Below are 18,720 nucleotides of genomic sequence, written 5' to 3'. Positions count from 1 at the left end.
TGGGCTTGTGTCTGACAAACTGGATTCAACTCCTGCAGCTTTGTGACTCTTGCTAAGTTGATTACCCTCCAAAGCCTGTTTCCCTGTGTATATCATTATTTCCTGCCTCACAGGGTTGGGGGGAGGTTAAGTGAAGAAATACTCATTAAGAGCATGTGCTTAGTAATGGTGGTGGTACAGCTGGCTCCCGGTTCCCGCACTGGCCAGTGCAGGAGCAGCTCACCACGTGAACAAGGGGAAGTGGAGGTCGGGACGTGAAGCTGTAGTCCTTAGCCTTCAGAGGGACAGGGCTGTTACAGGAGAAGCCTGCTGACCTGCCCCCCCACCGTACCCTCCCGCCGTGAGGGCTCTGCTGTGTTGCAGAGTAAAGCCCCAGAGAAGGGTGAGAGAATGGGATCAGGAAGCCATAATGGGGCCAGGACACTGCTCAGAGGCAAGGGCTGGCCCTTCCTGATAGCTCTCCCTCCCCAGCCTCGCTCCCCTCCCTGCCCTCCTGCCCAGCATGCACAAACCCCTTCCCTCAAACTTCTGAGGCGGATTTGATGCTTTTAAACTTTTTTCTTTATTTAGACAGAAAAGATGAACTCTTTAAAAGTAAAATGCAATAAATAAATAAGTTAAGCATAGAGAAGTGTCCGAAATGGACTCCCAGTCTCCCCTTTACCACTCCCACCCCCACCCCGTTTCTTTTCCCTAAAACCTCTTCCTAAAGAAAGTGATCAAGTAATAAACCCCTTTACCCCTCCCCACACCCTTCCTCCCAAATACCTAATTACCCCCTAAAGTAAAGGGAGAAATCAAGAGAGAAAAAATGCAAGGGAAACATTGTCTAAACTCCCAGAAAGAGAGATGGCAGCGTCCGGGCCAGGCTGGCTGGATAACGCAGGCTGGTGGTGGTATTTACACGGAGGGGACCAGCAGAGACTGTAAACATTTTTAGGGGTTCAGGAAGGTCTTTTCTCGTGAAAAGAAGAGGGTCTCTGTGGCTGACTGGTGGAGAGAGGCAGCCCTCAGGGCTCCCCCCACCCTCCTTAGAGGGGGGGCCCTTGGGGGAGGCAGTGAGTTTTAGGGCTGGGAGCCCAGGGTTCAGGGATATCCTACCTCTAGCTAAGGGCAACAGGGAGCGTGAGAACCAGCTTCTGAGAACCCCCTAACATGGCGAGGAGGCTGGGACAGGGTGAGGGGAGGAGCGCATGGGAGACCCACTGCCCTCCCAGGCTGCACAGAGCAGGCCCATTGGTGGGGAAGCAAGTGTGGGAGCTGGGCACAAAGGCCTATCACAGAAGCCTCAGCAGAAGGCAGATACCCCAGAGCCTTTGAGCCTGTTCCCCACTCCCTTACAAAGGCCAAAAGGACACCTGGGAGGAAATAGGCCCTTGAGGAGAGGTGGGGTGGTGGGAGGGGGCTGGTGTCCTGTGCCCCAGAGCCACGAAGCAGCTTTTGCCCCAGAGCCCAACTGCCCGTGGCAGCTATGCAGAGAGGGCCGGGCCAGGTGGGGAGAAGGGTGAGAAGCCCCTTCCTCTGGTGTCTCCAGACCTGTGAAGGAAGGAGACATGGTGAAGCCTCAAGGAAGACAGCAGCCAGTGCAGGTCTCAGGCTCTGGGGGGGAGGGGACTGGAGTGGCTGAGGAAGGCCAGTCATCAGAAAGGCCTCAGTCCACACTGAACCCTCTGGCCCCTCAGCCATTGGACAAGGGACAGGGATGGAGGAGATGGGAGAGAGGGCAGAAGAACCCAACAATATTAGAAAGGAAATTTTCGAACAGCTCATGAGGAAAAGACCAGAAGATACAGAGGCAGGGGGAGAGGCAAAGAAATGAGAGAGCAGACAGGCAGGCAGAGATGACGGAGAGGGGAGCAGGTGCCTTTCTGACAGACACCTGAGGAAAGAGCAGGGAGAACCCGCAAAGGGGAGGGCAGGGGAGGCCCAGGGTTGGGCTTGGGGCTGGTCTCGTGGGTGAGACCCCTGGGCCCCTAGGGAGTGCTCTCATTCCTTTTTGGAAAGGAACAAAGAAAGCCGGAGAGAAATGCACGGAACACAGACCACAGTCACCAACCACTGTTAACCAAGCACATCCCGCGAGCTGCCTCCGGCCCTGACTCTGGGCTGGGGGGCGCTTCCCTCCGCGGTCCCCTCCCCAGATAACAAACAATTGGCTCCAAAGACAACACGCTCATTCCATGCAACTTACAGGGGCCCGGAGCAGGGGTCCGGGGATGGGGGCTTCGGCCGACAATGGACACGGACCCTGGGCTGGGGGCCCCCAGGGTGGGGGGAAGTTAAGCAGCCAGGATTGGGGGGAAAGGGGGAAAAACAGAAAATGTGGGTATTGTTCTTGGGTTGTATTTTTTTGGAGATTTGGTCCAAGGGAGATTAAACAGTATAAAAGTAACCAAAGCTCAAAACTCTAGGCTGTGAGGTTGAGGTGGTGGCTGGCAATGGGGTAGAGGGGACCTGGTCAGTGAAATTCACAGGCAGTCCACAGTTCAGCCTCCTCTACCTGAACCAAAGCTGCTCCTGAGAGGACTGAGGCTGGACTCCCCCCAGTCTGTTCTGTCCACTGTCCCATGGGTCCACTGCCACATAAGAAAATCACCTGGAGTCCAGGGCACTGGGCACCTCATGACCCTACTTCTCAGAATAGATATTGCAGGAGCCAGTGATTCTACAACCCTCTAGTACCCTCAACCAGCCCTCTTAATCCTCAAGTCTCACTCCCATAATTCCACTCCAGCCCAAAGGAAAACCAGAGAGACAGACACATGGACACTGACCAGACAAATGAGACCAGATACTGGGGAAAATCTGGGAGTGAACACAAATATATAAAGACTTGGCTCTCTCTGGGGTCAGTGTGTGTGAGAGAGAGAGAGAAAGAGAGAGAGGGAGAGGGTGAGGGTGAGGGAGAGGGAGAGAGAGGGAGAAAAGATTTGGATGATTAGATAACAACCAGAATTGGCATCCCTGAGGCTGGAGGAAGAGAGGGTGGAGTTTGAGTGAGGGTCCTGGCTGTGGGGAAGGGGGGGCTGCAGAGGTCACAGGACAGGAGCAGGACCCACCTGGGAGCCCTCAGTAGGGCCGGTTGGCATCCTTAGGCCGCTTTAGCTGGACTTTGAGGCGCTTCATGCCAATCTGGAAACCGTTCATGGCCTGGATGGCAGCCTGGGCGCTGGCTGGATTGTCAAAACTCACAAAGCCTGAGGGGTGAGAGGCACAGGGCCGGCCCCGCCCCACCTCACTCTCCTGTGCACTGGGGTTCCCCAGCACCTCCCGACTGCCTCTGGGTCCCCCAAATGCCTAGAAAACTGCCTAGCTCACAGCAGGCATTCGGTCAGTGTTGCTGATGGACGGGTTGAATGAACGAACACAGCCCAGCCAGTCTCCCACAATGGGACAGTATTCTCAGTGTTCTGAGGGAAAGCCCCTTCCTCAGCCTGGGTGGTTCTGAACCCGCACATTGAAAACATTGCTTCCAGACCCTAAGTGACTTCTGACGCAAGGAGGACAAGAACATGGCCTTTCTCCCCTGAAGCAGCCTTGTAGACAAAGACCTGAAGACTAAATCTCGCTCCCTAAGCCTTCTTTTCTGAAACCAAACATCCCGTTCCGGAGCCTCTTCCAGACCTTGTGGAGCACGGGTTTGACTGGTTCTTAGGGAGGAAAGATGGGCCTGCGGTTTTCTGGAGAAGAGAGGGACCTGGGCGGCAGCTGGTATGGGATGTTGGATGTATTAAAAAAATGTTTTTTAACTCTTGGATGATCTGGATTCCAAACATTGGGCCCATTGCAACCATAAGTGCCTTGAAATGTATCAGACCTTGTCCTCATTTGGAGTTCGGCAAAAATGTGCCATATTTTGTCTTTTAGGTCATCATATTCTTACCAAAACACTTGCTCTGATTGGTGGCTCGGTCAACAAAGACTTTGGCAGAGATGACATGGCCAAAGGGGACGAACATCTGGAGGATCTCTGAGTCAGTAAACTCCTGGGGCAAGTGGTAGATGAAAATGTTGCAACCATCAGGGCCTGGGTGGCAGCAGAGACAGAAGGAAGAGTTTGGTGACTGGGGGACAGTCTCAAGGAACAAGGGCCCTGGGAGAGCAGGTCCTGGGAAGACCCTCCAATCCTGACCTGCATGGGCCAGGGTGCCCACCACGTCAACCCTACTCCCCTTCTCCCCTACCCATGGGGCCAGAGCTGGCTGGGCTGTGAGGGAGTCCCAAACCCACCACAGGGGCACCCGTTCCCAAAGGCTGTCAGTTGGGCCGCCCAGGCCACACCTTCCCGTTGCTGCTGCTGTTGCTGCTGCTGCTGCTGCTGCTGGGGCGGAGGCGGGGGCTGCTGGGCAACCAGGGCAGGAGGCTGCGGGAATGCAGGTGCAACCAGGCTGTAGGCTGCCGGGTAGGCTGCTGGAGCGGGGAGACAGAGAGCTAAGGGAGCTCCCAAGAGGCTCTTGGCCCCTGTCCTCCCTGCTGGCTCTGTCTCCCCGGCTCTGGCCCAGGCATGCACTGGAGTTGGCAGGGCTGAGAGGTGTCAGAGAAGGAACTGCTCCAGACCCAGCTTCTGTCTTGCCATCCCTCCCACCTGGGCCAGGCCTGGCAGGGCTCCTCACCCGTATAGTGCTGCATCCCTGCGTAGGCCTGCTGTAGGGGGTCCACCGGGGCCGCGGGGCTCTGGGCTGGGGAGAGCAGCACCGTGTGAGAGCAGAGCAGAGGCAGCAGGTGGGGAGAGCCTCGTGTGGGCTCAGGTATGAAACGAGAGGGTAGACATGCACAAGCCCAGCCTTAGCAAGACTTGAGTCTGACTGTCTGCATAACCCTGATAAGTCCCTTTGCCTCTCTGCACCTCAGCTTCCCTGGCTGAGAACAAGAAGGAACGTCCCTGCCCAGAATGACAGAGCAGGAGAAGGCTGTATAACCCTAAGCCTGGAGAGAGGAGTTGTGTCAGAGCTGCTGGTGAGGGGAGTGGTGGCCAGAGGGTTCCTGGGAGAGGGGTAGGCAGCAGAGACCCCCACCTGGGTAGGGGTGAACCCCGTTGGGATACAGAGCATCAGGGGCAGGCTGCCCGGTGGGCTGGGTGGGCACCGGGCTGTAGCCGTTGACGCCCAGGGCAGCAGGGATTGCCGAGACAGGCGTGGCAGCGATGGCAGGAGGGGTGCTGGTTCCTGGGAAGGAGAAGGCAACAGAGACAGAGCAGAGAGCCAACACACACACACACACACACACACAAATGCAGAGAACCAGTCAGCACGTTTGTGGCAGAGAGGACACAGGCTACTTTCTGACCCCTGACCCCCTCCTGGACCCCACAACTTCCCTGAGCCATGCGCTGTGCCCAGTCCCTACCTTACCATGTTGTAGCTCTCCTGACCTGCCCCATTGCCACCAGCCCAGCCTCTTGGGACCTTACCTGAGGATGGGGTGATGGGGGTGGCGATGAGGCCATTGGCATTAATGGCGGCCATGTGTTGCATCTGCACAGCAGCCATGGTGGCCATGGGGCTGAGGTAGGCACTGTGAGCCGCCACCAGGGCCGCCTGCTGTTGCATCAGCTGGGGGCAGGGAAAGAGGAAAATAGGGTCAGGCTCGCAGCGCCCTGGCCTGGCTCTCCATCCAGCCCTGGGCCTTGGCATTGGGAGGGCAGGTGCAGGACATAGGAGGCCAGGAGGAGGGGTATGGATTGGGCCAGCCCCAGGGGTCAGTGCTTACGGCCTGGGTGTAGGCGCTGTAGGCTCCGAACTGGAGGGCAATAGGGCTGAACATGCCCAGCTGGGTGGCCACCTGCTGCATTCGGCGGAGACCTCGCTCCTTCTCTGTGTCAGCAAACTTCACCACCAGGCTGGATGAGGCACCCTGGGAATGGGCCCCACATGTGGTCAGAGGGACAGAGGCGGTCTCTCCTCCCCAGAACCCTTGGGACCTTGCTCATGTCCATCACTCCTGGCTTGGCCTCCTGAGAGGGCAGCCATCAGTGAGCCTCTCTCAAATGGGCAGATTTTAATCCCACCCTCCCCTGCCAGGATGTGCAGGAGACTAGAAGAAGCCGACAGGAATGTGAACGTATGTGTTTGGAAGGAGAAGGGCCTACCGGTACCCAGAGGGCATCCCTGGCTTCTTGAGAGAATTCGGAGCCAGAAATCCTCTGCAGGGCGCATCGGCCACAGAGAGTTTAATCTCAGACTGGTTGTACCTTGCTGTTGCCCCACTCCCTTACTGCTATCCCTCATCCCCACCCCAGTCCTCAGATCCAGAGATGCACCTCACATTTTAATACCAGCTTGTGCCAAATAAAACCAAACGGATACACTTGCAAACATTGTTGTAGAGCCATGAGTCTGGAATGCACTTCTCCACTCAGTGCTGCAAGTCCCTGCTGAGTGCCTGTGGAACCTCTGCTGGAGCAGCTCAAGTCAGCCGCACTCACCTAGGAACCAGCTAGCTGTGGGCTAGATGCTTGCTCTGCACCACACCAAGGCAGCCAGTTGATCAACTGCTCATGGGCGGAGCATGAATAAATATGCAGACAGCACTGCACGCAAGCAGGCCTCTAAACAAGTGTCCTGCCACCCTCTAAGCCAGTGAGGGTGGGGGCACAGTGCCAGGCGCAGGTGGGGTCCCAGGTGACTTGGCCAGGGATAGGTACTGCTCTCCTTAGGGGAAGAATGAGACTGCCCACAGGACCTGGGTCCTGAGATAGAGCCCAACCAATGGGCTATTCCACAGGAGCTGCCTCAGATGGGAAGCTGGGGAAGAGGTGGGAGATGAGGGCTGAGGGCATTTACACTGAGGACGAGGGACAAGGATAAGGGGCAAGAGGTAGAGAAGTGTTATTTGAAATGTGAATGTGCCCCTAAGAGGGTCGATTTTTTTGCTAGAAAAGTCTTTACAAATACATTCAAAGACCCTGTCTGTAATGGACTGCACCCTCTGAGCCAGGGCTGGTCATGGGTCAGGCAGAGCAGGAGAGGTCCAAGGGTGGAGTGCGGGGCTCACCGGCAGGGTCCGGCTGCTATGAAGGGTGTTGATGGCCGCCTGGGCCTCTGCATGGGTTTGGAACTTCACGAAGGCGCAGCCTAGAAAATTCGAGAAAGAGGAGGAAAGAGTGAGTGCTCACCTTTGAGGCCCCCCAAATCCCAAGAAACCAGTGGGTCAGGCAGTAGGGCTCACGGGTCTGGGTGTGAGGAGGTATGGCGTGGTTACCTTTGCTGGTGCCGTCTGGCCCCCGCAGCACAGTGCACTCATCTATGGTCCCAAAAGGCTCGAACATTTTCCGGACGTCTTCATCTGTCTGCTGCTTCCCTAGCATCCCCACAAAGAGCTTCCGGTCTTCTGGGGGATAGGGAACAGGGGAAGGGGCATGTTCAGGGCCTCCCAGCTGCTTTTCAGCTCTGTCCCAGCTTGAGACAGGCAGGAACCCCACCCTTTACCTTCAGCTCTTCCCTGGGGCTCCACACTCTCCTCACCCTGGGGGCCAATGGCTTTTGGGTGTAAAAGGGGTGAAGGTTGGGGGATGGATACAGTTACAAGGAGGGCTCATCCCAGCTTTGAAGGACTTGCATTCCACTCTGGGCTTCAGTTTTGCCATCTCTGTGATGGGCTGAATCACATGTCTTCTGGCCGCATTCAATCCTATGCCAACCTCGACTGGGAGCCCTTCAGAATTCTGACTTTCTTCCTAAATAAAGGGTGCCCCATGGGTACCCCAAGTCCTGGGCTTCTAGGTTGAGAGAAAGGTACTGAGTCCAAAGATACAGAACCTACCTCCTCGGCTCTCGCTGTCGGCTGGCTTGACCTGGATGGGCCTGTTCATCTAGAGGAAAAAAGAGAAGGCAACTGCTGGGGACCTCCTCTGAACACTCCAAGAGCCCTCCCCAGGCAGGACCTGCAGAAAGGCGAGAGGGAGCAAACCCCAGGCCCAGGAGGTTTCCCCAGCCCTCTAAATTGCTGATGGGAAGGAAAAGATGGGCCCTAGTCTTGTTCAGGATTAGAACCAGAGGAGATTAGAGGCCGTGAAAGGAGAGGATGTAGCGGAAGATCCTCATGGGGCACAGTGCCAGGCGCAGGTGGGGTCCCAAGTGACTTGGCCAGGGATAGGTACTGCTCTCCTTAGGGGAAGAATGGGACTGCCCACAGGACCTGGGTCCTGAGATAGAGCCCAACCAATGGGCTATTCCACAGGAGCTGCCTCAATTCTACACAGTAGCCACAACAGAGGCCACTCATCAAGAAGCCCCAAGGAAGACTCTAGACTGAGGGAGACCCTACAGATGCCCCAACTTCCTGCTGACCCTAAAGGTGTGTCTGCCTCTCTTTCTGCCCCCCTACACCCCTTAACCCCAGGGGGATTGCACTCGGGCAGCACAAAGGGAGCAGATGCCCAGTCTCCGTGGTAACGGGAGAATGCGCGCCATGGCAACCGCCCACTCAGCCTGATTTATCCGTCCTCGTCGCCCTGGCGACCATGGTGACGTCATCACTTCTGCTGCTCCACACACCCGCAGAAGGAGTGGGGAGGTGGGTGGGAACAGGGTATGCTGGTGGTGGTGGATTTGGTGGGCACAGGAAGGTGGGGGAGGGGCCCAGAAGGGCTTCCTGGAGGGAGGCATGCTGAGTTGGCCCTGCAGGGGCCATACTGTGCCTTCTGCCTTCCTCCTCCAGATCAAATCCTTGGTGTCTCACAGCTGAGACAGCTCTGAAGGAGGATTACTGTCCTGTGCTCTGTCAAGGATCTCCCTGTACCCAAAGTCCTCCAGAGCTCTCCCCTTCCACTACTCCTGCAGCATCTCCCTTTTGTTCAGCCTCCAGTGGAAATGCAGACATCCCCACTTCCACTCTCCATGTTCTTGTCTGGCAAGAGGACTTGGGAATGACTCCTGCAGGTGATTTCCTTATCCAAGGTGGGAAGCATCTTAGGAACTGGAGTGGGAGGGGAAGGATTCAGTCTTCGTACCTGAAAATATTTTGCTGTTAAGGACTTTGACCAATGGGTCACACCTGGTCACCCTACTCACCTGATGGCAGGGCAGTCCTAGTTCCAGTGACCAAAAATAAATTAACAAAAGAAACTTTTTTTTTTTTTTTGTATCTTTCTGAAGCTGGAAACGGGGAGAGACAGTCAGACAGACTCCCGCATGCGCCCGACCGGGATCCACCCGGCACGCCCACCAGGGGCCACGCTCTGCCCACCAAGGGGCGATGCTCTGCCCCTCTGGGGCGTCGCTTTGCCGCGACCAGAGCCATTCTAGCGCCTGGGGCAGAGGCCAAGGAGCCATCCCCAGCGCCCGGGCCATCTTTGCTCCAATGGAGCCTTGGCTGCCGGAGGGGAAGAGAGAGACAGAGAGGAAGGAGGGGGTGGGGGTGGAGAAGCAAATGGGCGCTTCTCCTATGTGCCCTGGCCGGGAATCGAACCCGGGTCCCCCGCACGCCAGGCCGACGCTCTACCGCTGAGCCAACCGGCCAGGGCCAAGAAACTATTCATCTACATTCTGAGGGTGGGGCTAAAGTTACCCTCAGGCCAGGATCCCCTCAGCTGTAATATCAGAGCATGGAGAGCTATGTGTCATCACTTAACACAGAGAGAGGCATACATGATGGTTTCCCCACCCAACAGTGGACCTTCTTCCCCAGGTGTCACACGTGCCAGTCAGTCTGGCTGGACTCTACTGGCAAGGGATTCCCAGCCCTGGGTCAAAACTAAGCCCCGCCTCAACAGATAGTCCTCCCCTGCATACCCCCATCCCTGGATCTGACAGCAGCTGGTGGGGGAGGGGTCATGCAAACCTTCCAGCCAATCCCTTCCAGTTTTATCCTCCACCAATCTGGGATTATCCCATCTGAGGTTCAATCTCCTTAGGAGCGTGTGTGCACACGCAAGCACGTGGCGTGTGTGTGTGTGTGTGTGTGTGTGTGTGTGTGTGTGTGTGTATAGCAAGGGGTGGGGGTCAGACACTCAAGCTCCTGGTATTTCACCCTCCTTCTGTCCTGTACTGTCACCCAAGCAATCAGGAAGTCCTGTCACAGGCACCTCAGAAGGCAGAGAGACAGAGAGACACACACAGAGACACAGAATCAGAACCAGGGTCTCATGCCTGCCTAACCCCTTCCCAACAGGCCCCTGGGGATTTGCTGTTCTAGTTGGGGATGGGGAACTTGGGGCCATAGAGAAAGGATGCCATCCCTCCCAGCACCAGCTCCCAGGCATAAAAATAGCACACCAGTACATATCCACAGCTGATACAGGTTCTCACAAAAGCACACACGAGTGTACAGACCACACCAACAGAAGATTCCCCCCACTCCCTCCCAAACAGCTTCCCTTGGTGGCCCCATGCCCCATTGCCAGCCTCTCCTTTTGCACTGGCTCTTCCAGTGGGAAAGCTACTCTTTGTTAGCTCAGCTCAGGCACACCTGTCCCCTCCCCTGAGTCCAGCTGGGCCCTGTTTATCTAGCAACCCAGCACTGGGTGCCTCTCTCCCCTAGCTACCATCTCCAGGTGATAAGCCCTCCCTGAGGGCCTCCCAAAGAAGAAGGGGTTATTTATACTCCAACCAAGAATCATTGAGATCCCCCTCACCAACGTGGTCACCTGTACGGCACTTGCTCCTCTCACCAATCGCAAAGACTCCACTTCCAAGAGGAGCTCATCTGTCTCCTGAGAACAGAGGCCCACCGCCCTGCCACTCTGGGTCCAGACTCACAGCCAGTGTCCAGATCGCACATAGGTCCCTCCCACAGGACCAGAGTCCACTGCCCAACAGAAGCTGACAGGATCCCATGTCCCTAGAGTGGGATTTTGGCCCAAACAGACAGGGAAAGGCAGGGCATAGGGAGTCCCTCAGACCACCACCTCCAGGAGGCCACACCCTGCTCTCAGGAAGAATCCAGGCACTTGTGGCAGAGCCACTCCTGGGACAGAAAAGGAAATGGGCTCAACAGACATAGGTCCAGCTCCCTTTCTCCCCACAACCCAAAGCATCACCCTAGTGGAGCAGTGCTTTCCAGATTCTGGAGTGACAGGGATGGGGAGAAAGGAGAGAGGGCTAAATGACCCCATTCAAAAAGAGCCTGCACAAAGAAACCAGATAGGAGGTGACGGAAGACAATTGGACTTTGGGTGATCGGTATGCAACATAATCAAATGTCAAAATAACCTGGAGATGTTTTCTTTGAACCTATGTACCCTGATTGATCTATGTCAGCCCATTAAAACTAATAATAAAGGGGGGGAAATAAAGAGCCTGTGGTAGGAGGGCATGCAGATTAGACAACAGGAAGAACTTCCCAATATAATTATGCAAGAGCTGGCACATAGTACACATACACACACATATGCTTGCACACACACACACACACACAACCACTGTCTGAGTAGAAACAATGCTGCCAGGATGGCAGGTGGCAGAGAAAAGACCTGGGGACACAAAGAGTCACAGACATCTGCTCCCTAGACTGCCCTGGGATGGTGCCCCATGGGGCACCCCTTGAGGATAAACCCCTCATTTCCTACTAGAAGCTCTGTCCGATCCCTCTGCATCTGTCCTCTGGGCCAAGACCCAAAGTGGAGAAGTCGGCATCACCTTGGGGCTCAGGCAGAGGACTAGACAATCATTAACCAGGGTGCCCTTCTTCCTCACCCCACCCTGGGCCTTATTTCCTCCAGAAGGGGAGGCAGTACCTTTCCATGCCCTGGAGAGGCCTGCCTGAACGCAGCAGGTGGCTGGAGGGGGACAGCCCCAGCCACACAGAGGGCTCTGGGGCTCATGCCCACTCCAGCCCCAATCTCTGGCCCTCTTTCTCCCTTCTCCCTCACCCCTCTGGTTTCTGCAGGGGCTCTGAGAGACAGGGAGACGACAGGAAAAGACAGAGAAACGGGTAGTGTGAAAACTGTTGATTTGTGAGGGGCCTCCAGAGAGAAAGTGAGAAAAAGGGAAGTTGTTATGTGACGTGATAGCAACGAGGCTTCCCAGGGATGCGTGGGCCCACACCCACACACCTGGTCTGTCGGCTGACCACACACGCGTGGGTATGTGCGCACACGTGCTCCTGGGATTGCAAGCCTGCTTACACACATGCACGAACCTTAACTCTGTGAGCAACGGCTGTTCTGGGCTGCCTCACTGCCTACAGGGATCAGATAGTGGGTGACAGCAGGGAGCAGGCTGTTGATCTGCTGTCCTAGCAGCACTCAGGGTTGAATGCTACAGAGGGGGTGGGTCACAGACCTGTGGAGGGTTGGAAGTGGAGGTGGCTGAAGCAGTTCTAATTTTCTTCGATTCCCCAACCCTCTTTCCCCATCTGCTTTATCTATTTCCTTCCCAGGAAGAGGTGGACAATCATCCTGTCTCCCTTTCTTACATAGGGGAAGAGTAGAGGCTGGGACAGGTGCATCCACAGCTCCCAGATGGTGCTGAGCAATGTTTGCTAAAAGGACAGAGGGAGTTAGTTCTCATGAAGAACTTCCTGGGGCTTGCTGTGCTGTGACAACAGAAGCAGATAGAGAGCAAAAGTGAACAGCACAACTTCCTTCCCAGGTGTATAATGGAGGAAAGTGGTGGTCTGAGATTCTCCACTTCTAGCCAGGCCAGCCCAAGTCTGGGGCAGTCTGCAAGGCTGGCTGAGAGAGAGACAAAGAGTTCCGACCTTGCGCAAGGAGGCCACACTTGGCAGGGTAGGGCCTGATTCTCCATAATGAAGGCTGCCCCCCACCCTACCTGTACTTGTCCCTCCCCGCCCCCCTCCAGCTTCCTCCCAGTCCAGCCCACTTAGGCCCTGCTCCTCCCTGCTGCCCTGTAGCCTTGTTCCCTTGCTCTTCTTGAGAGACACAAGATGAGCCTGCCCAAGCTCAGAAGCCAGCACAGACATGCCTGGCCAACAGGCCCAGCTGCCCATCTCAGGCAGCAGGCACCGCTCCCCCAGCTCACAGCCACACTTCTTCCCCAGAGCCACAAAAGAGAGCCTGGGTGCCTCCTACTCACTCTGCCCCACCCCTGGTGTCCAAGGTCTTCTCCCCATGCTTCCCAATCAGCTAGTCCTCCCTCTAAGTAAGTGTCACCCCATGGGCAGGTTGGGAGGTGGAGAAGGGGCTGCATCTGTGCCTTGCATAGTTCATGTTTACTCTGCTAATCACTTCTCTCCAGGTAAGAAAAAATGCATGACTCTACAGCAAGAAAGAGAGCTGCTAGAGGAAGAGAGGGACTTACTGGTGATGAGAGGATGAACAAATGCACTCAGTGTCTTGGGAAGGTGGTGAGCCCCCTGCCCCTGCTAAGGCTCTTCTCAGCCCCCTGGCCCTGGAAAGGCTGGGACTCACCCCTGGAAGCGTCTTCTGTTCGTGCAGGGCGCTCTGGGCCTTCAGGGCTGAATCGCGGGCACAGTATGTCAGGAAGGCACATCCTGAGGAGGTGCAGGGTCAGAGAGACCAGTGGGGGGGGTGAGTCCCAGGTATCCCCTCCCTAAAAAGGCTCCTCCCCCCCCCAAGATACTGAGGTCTGGGAAGCTTGTTCCTTCTTGCCACCTTTGGCCTGCTGAGGTGGGGAACTGTCTAAGAGAGACGTTCTGCCCAGGGACCTCTGACTGATGAGCCCAGAGCTGAGACCCAGAGGCCAGGATGTTGAAATGGTGGTGGTGGTGGGAGAAGGAGAGCACTGGGGCTGCCGGGCCATGGGCTTTATGTGTCTGGAGGAGCGGGGGCATGTGATCGCCAGTGCGTGCAGTGTGGTTTTCTCTCCTCCTTCGCTGAGCTCCTTTCCTCTTTCTCCTTCGTCTCCACCTCCCTCCATCTTGGTCATCATCACCCCTCTCCTCCCATTTCCCCTGTTTCCTCATCTCTCTCCAACTCTCTGGGAGGTGGTGGAAGGCCGAGAGTGGAAGAAGAGAAGGGAAGGGAAGCGCATCAGCGGAAGTCCCTGTGGAGGGAAAGGTGGTGTGGCCCTTCTGACCCCAGTGCCTGGAGCTCTCCAAGTGCTGCCCCTGGGCCTGAGCCTGCTTAGCCACACAGCACTTGGACAGGCCTGGGGCACAACCTCTCTTTGCCTCCAGCTCCTAACTTTCAAGTCCCTCACACTTCCCAGATCTTCACCAATCTCTGTCCTACATACCCTGCTTCCTGGTCTTTCTCCTTAGCCTGGAGCTGCCCTGCCCAGTTCATATCTACTCTTTCCAGGTTGACCACCTGACCCTGTGTCCTGACCAACATCCCATTAGTATCTGAGGTTACTAAGACTGAGTCTTACACACACACACACATACACACACACACCTGCCCAGCTCCTTATCTCCCAAACCAGCTCTCTTGTTCCTCCATCTTTCCTTGTGTTTATCCATGATACCAACCCCTCATCTCTGCAGCCCCCTTGACAACTCTTCTCCCAAAGAGGCCTTCCTTAGTCTTCTATCTAAGCCCTCAGGCCACGCTAGCTGAGTCTTCTTCTAACTCCTCCATCACACTCCCCAGCCCAGAAACTCTTTTCCTTCCAGATCGGCCCTTTCCAGCCACTCCATCCCTCCAGCTACTTCCACTCTCCTCCCAGCCTCCCAGCCTCCCAGCCCACTCCTTGAAGCCTCTCCAGCTGCCTGACCCCTCACCCTTGTGCAGCCCGGTGTTCTTGTCCTTGATGACAGTCAGCTCGAAGATCCGACCAAACTGTTCGAAGATGGGCTTCAGGTCCTTTTCCTCCAGATGCCTCGGGATCTGCCCCACAAACAGCTTGATGGCATCTGGCTCCTTCATTGGGGCGGCCCAGGAGGAGGGGCCGGGGGGAGCAAGAAGAGGCCCAAAGGCCAAGGGGGAGCTGCCCAGCAAGGAGGCAAGTGGCAGTGGGGGGGGGGGGCAGGGGCCCAGCCGGGCTGGCTTTCCCTTGGGCCCCCAACCACAGTGCTGAGCAGAGAGGCAGCTCTTCACACAAAGGAGGCCGGGAGTTGAGGGCTAGGGGTCAAGGGTCTAGGCAGACACTGCCATGCTGCCAGGGGGCATAGCCCAAACAAATGATCTCCTCTCAGAGATTTGGCAAATATCCAGGATGGGAGTCAGTGTGGCCAAGACCTGGAGGGTAGGGTGGTATCAAAGGTGCTGGGAACTGGGGACTGGGATGAGTGCTGGAGGCGGGGGAAAGGGCCTGAGGAGGGCAGTGGGGATGGAATCTGAGGGGTTCAGGGCTCTGATATGGTTGCCAGCACAGGGGTGGGGGTGGGAGGTTGGGGGGGACTCCTGATGTGGGGCAAGTGGAGTTCTCGTGGGTTTCCCTGAGAGGACACCTCCCCTGTGGCTGATCCTTCTGCTGGGTCCGAAGATCCCTGATGCCTGATGTTTGATCTCTGATGGCGGCAGGGCTCCGGGGATACCTTTTGCCCTGCCGCCCCCCCCTTCAGGTCCTCCCCTCAGCCCCCCCTCCCACCCCCACCCCCACCCCGGTCCCCGGGCCTGGGCTGCTGCTGGCTGATCCCGCTGCTGGGGCTGCCTGCTTTCCCGGTCACCTGGGTCCCGGAGCTCTGCTCTCCGGCCGCGCTCTCCTCAACAAAAACCTCCCCCCTCCACACCCCCCTTCCCACTCCCACCTCCTTTCCCCTGACATCAGTGATGTCAGTCTCAGGGGTGGAATACAAATTCCCTACCCTGGAGAGGGACGCACAATCCAGACAAGAGCCACGCCCTCTTTCTATCTCCTGCCTCTCTGACTCCCTTCCCGCCCCCAGAAGAGCAGCTGGTCCTGTTGATAACCACCCTTCCCCCATCTTACTTTCCAGTCACAAGTTGGGCAAGGCAATAAGATGGAGAATTTATAGAGGAGCCCTAAGGTGGGGTCCATTGTTCCGGGGGCTGGAGCTGTCCCTGGTGCTGGAAGAGAAGACCCAGGAGAGGGGAGCAAGGGGGAGAGGGAGAGGAAAGCCGGCATCTGGGAAGACCGAGAGTAGGGAGTCAAGGAAAGAAACCAGGGGAAAGAAAATGGCATAGGAACGATTGGGCAGGCTGCGGGTGGGGGTGGAGGGAGGTGTAACTAGGGAGTGATGCAGGTCACAGAGCCCGGGGAGGAAAGGGCAGAGGGGACCCAGAGAGGAAAGATGGAAAGGATGCAGACAAGGGGAGAGCCCGATTAGGTGAATACAGAAAAGGAACCAAGAAAAACTATATCTTGCTAGCATTTGCCGACGCCTCCTTCTCTCTCCCTGAGGGGTTTGTGTGTATAAGTGCGTGGGCTGGAAGGCAGCGGTGGTGACGGTGGTGGCTTAATGGTGTTGGCAGCCGGAGCTCTCACTTGTAAGCTCCTTGAAGACTTTTGAAGACCAGGACACCGTTTAATTCAGCATTTTACTGTCCACAGTGTTTAGCACAGTGTCTTGATCATGCATAGTAGGTGCTTAACAGATATCTCTTGAATAAGTGGTTGATGCCAAGAACCTCCACAAGAGTAGATTCTGGATTCCTTCACTGGGAAGAACCACAGCTGTCAAACTCCTTTAGGGCAGAGGAAATCCAATTTCTCCTCCCTTTTCTCCCTATCGTCCCCCCTCCCCCTTAGGCTCCTTGAGTGAGACTCTAACTGAATTGGGTAGCAAAGAGGGGTGGGGGAAGCATATTTGGGGGCCATTACCTCCTTAAACAACTATATTGCGGATGATCAATTTGCTTCATAATCTTGAGGGAGGTTGGCCCCTCCATTCACTGGGCCCACTCACAGCTCCACCTCGACACAGGGAGAATCTACTGACATCAAACTCCCTGAATGGGGCAGCCTTGTTTGCCTGGCATCTGATGCATTCAAGATTGGGGTCAACATCTCCACAGTGGTGCTGATGTGTCTGAAAAATGTCCCAACTGAATCCCAGCAGCCCCCTCCTCAGCTGTCACAGTAGGCAGGCTTCTCTTCTGAAAGGGAAGTAATAGTAAGTAATAGTAATAGCACTTAGATGGTACTTACTATGTCTTAGGCATTGTTTCAAGTACTATGTATTCACTAGCTTATTTAAATCTCAGCACTATCCTACGATGTAGGTTCAATTATTATCTCTAAATAAAGATGGGGAAACCAAGGCAAAGAGAGTAAATGACTTGCCTACGGACAAGCAGCTAGAAAGAGATCTAGCTGAGAGTGGAACCAGGCAGTCCAACTCTTGAGTCCATGCCTTTAACTCCTACATCAGAAATTCCCAGTGAGAATGAGGGGAGTGGTTAAGCCTTTCTTCTTCCTGTGTCTTAATTTGAGCCCTGAGTGAGAGATGTCCTTCTTTCTGATGTCCTTTCTACTGTTAGATTCACTATGACCACTTTCTATTCTTCTTTGATATGGGTGTCTGTGGTGTGAAGTCACATTCTGGCAGGTGTGTGTGTTTGAGTGTGTGTAGACATGATTACACTTAATCGTATGGACACCCAGTTCTTCCCAGTAGAGTGCCCTAAGGTGGGTGGCTGGCAGGAGATGGTAGAGGACCCAGTGCTGGGTGCTTGGAGCATGCAGGGAACCAAGAATGCAGATGCATCTGGAAAGGAACTTTCCACTCACCTCCCTCACACCCATGTATCTTTTCTTGCTTCTAATCTGATCTTGGTATTCATGGAGATGAAAAACAGATCATGCCCTTTGAGGATGGAGCCTAGAAAGACCCCCCTGCCCTGTTGATCTCATTACTCTGTGTTTTGTCAGCAGATCTGCCGCCCTGCTGCTCATTTAGGCTTGGGGCTAATCATATTAATTGAAATATTAAACATTCACAAAAATGAATTATTATGAACTCCCCTCATTCCTCCTCCCAGTCAGCAGCTGGGTAGTCAGCTGCCAGCAGCATAATGCCTCCAATCTTTCTCTTAGTTTGTGGTCCGGAGATGGAAGGTTTCAGTCAGAGAAGAGAGGCAGGTTAGGGGGAAGAGACAGGAGCTCTCATCAGGCCCTCTTTGCAGGGTCAGTGTGGGCACATCTCCGTTTTCCTTCAGGCTATGTGGGAGGGGAGCCCGTGAGGTCAAGAGTGGGGGAAAACCCCAATCACTGATCAGAGGACCATTCTGGGGAGTTGCTCTCCAGGAGAAAATAAGGTTTCAAAGCCCTAGTTCCTCAAAGTACTTTCTCTGTCCACTGTCCCCAAGCTCACCCTTTCATGTTCCTCTGCACTCAATGCTAAGCTGCCCTACATAAAAAGATTATTGTTGGTCCTGGCCGGTTGTCTCAGTGGTAGAGCATCATCCCAGCATGTGGAAGTCCCAGGTTCAATTCCCCGTCAGGGCACACAGGAGAAGCGACCATCTGCTTCTCCACCCTTCCCCCTCTCTTCATCTCTCTCTTCCTCTCCCACAGCCATGGCTCCATTGCAGTGAGTTGGCCCCGGGTGCTGAGGATGGCACCATGGCCTCACCTCAGGAGCTAAAATGACTCCAGTTGCAATAGAGCAACAGCCCAGATGGGCAGCGCATCACCCCCTAGTGGGCTTGCCGGGTGGATCCCACTTGGGCACATGCGGAAGTCTGTCTCTCTGCCTCCCCGCTTATCACTTAAGAAAAATATATTTTAAAAAAAGAAAAGATTGATTTTTTTTAATTGAATTCAGTGGGGTGACATTGGTTCACACACACAAAAAAGGATTATTGCCTGACCTGTGGTGGCGCAGTGGATAAAGCGTCGACCTGAAAATGCTGAGGTCGCCAGTTCGAAACCCTGGGCTTGCCTGGTCAAGGCACATATGGGAGTTGATGCTTCCTGCTCCTCCCTCTGTCTCTCTCTCCTCTCTGTCTCTCTC

The 18,720-nt window shown here is 55.3% G+C and overlaps 1 protein-coding gene across 6 annotated transcripts; it reads right to left on the bottom strand.

Annotated features, from left to right (window-relative positions):
• Nucleotides 1-713: 713 nt before the first annotated feature.
• Nucleotides 714-15,524, bottom strand: CELF3 (CUGBP Elav-like family member 3). 6 transcript variants are annotated; one of them, XR_010729429.1, is made up of 14 exons: nucleotides 14,584-15,368; nucleotides 13,310-13,392; nucleotides 7,762-7,810; nucleotides 7,201-7,329; nucleotides 6,994-7,073; nucleotides 5,710-5,853; nucleotides 5,411-5,552; nucleotides 5,016-5,165; nucleotides 4,614-4,679; nucleotides 4,282-4,410; nucleotides 3,884-4,027; nucleotides 3,060-3,197; nucleotides 2,192-2,253; nucleotides 714-1,536 (listed from the first exon to the last, which is right to left on the bottom strand). XR_010729429.1 is itself a non-coding variant. In XM_066262125.1 (14 exons), exons 4-13 carry the CDS (start codon nucleotides 7,808-7,810, stop codon nucleotides 3,070-3,072), a joined length of 1,161 nt encoding a protein of 386 aa, XP_066118222.1. In that variant the 5' UTR covers nucleotides 13,310-13,392; nucleotides 14,584-14,689; nucleotides 15,472-15,524; the 3' UTR covers nucleotides 715-1,536; nucleotides 3,060-3,069. The 6 variants fall into 6 exon arrangements, 5 of the variants coding, with proteins under 5 accessions (XP_066118219.1, XP_066118220.1, XP_066118221.1 ...); XM_066262125.1 differs by lacking the exon at nucleotides 2,192-2,253 and adding an exon at nucleotides 15,472-15,524 and having other exon boundaries at nucleotides 715-1,536; nucleotides 14,584-14,689; XM_066262122.1 differs by lacking the exon at nucleotides 2,192-2,253 and having other exon boundaries at nucleotides 4,282-4,407.
• Nucleotides 15,525-18,720: the final 3,196 nt, after the last annotated feature.

The sequence above is a fragment of the Saccopteryx bilineata genome, chromosome 2 (genome assembly GCF_036850765.1).
Source record: "Saccopteryx bilineata isolate mSacBil1 chromosome 2, mSacBil1_pri_phased_curated, whole genome shotgun sequence".
NCBI lineage: Eukaryota > Metazoa > Chordata > Mammalia > Chiroptera > Emballonuridae > Saccopteryx > Saccopteryx bilineata.
The sequence above is the reverse complement of the archived record's forward strand: the minus strand, read 5'-3'. Positions and strand labels throughout refer to the sequence as shown.

What these genes read in the sequence shown, in the direction of transcription:
- CELF3 (XM_066262121.1), bottom strand. Translation starts at nt 14,728, where the DNA reads ATGAAGGAGCCAGATGCCATCAAGCTGTTTGTGGGGCAGATCCCGAGG. An exon ending in CGACAGCGAGAGCCGAGGAG is followed by an intron (nt 7,330 to 7,761) that starts GTAGGTTCTGTA and finishes CCTATCCCCCAG; the next exon opens with AAGACCGGAAGCTCTTTGTG. An exon ending in GCCAGACGGCACCAGCAAAG is followed by an intron (nt 7,074 to 7,200) that starts GTAACCACGCCA and finishes CGAATTTTCTAG; the next exon opens with GCTGCGCCTTCGTGAAGTTC.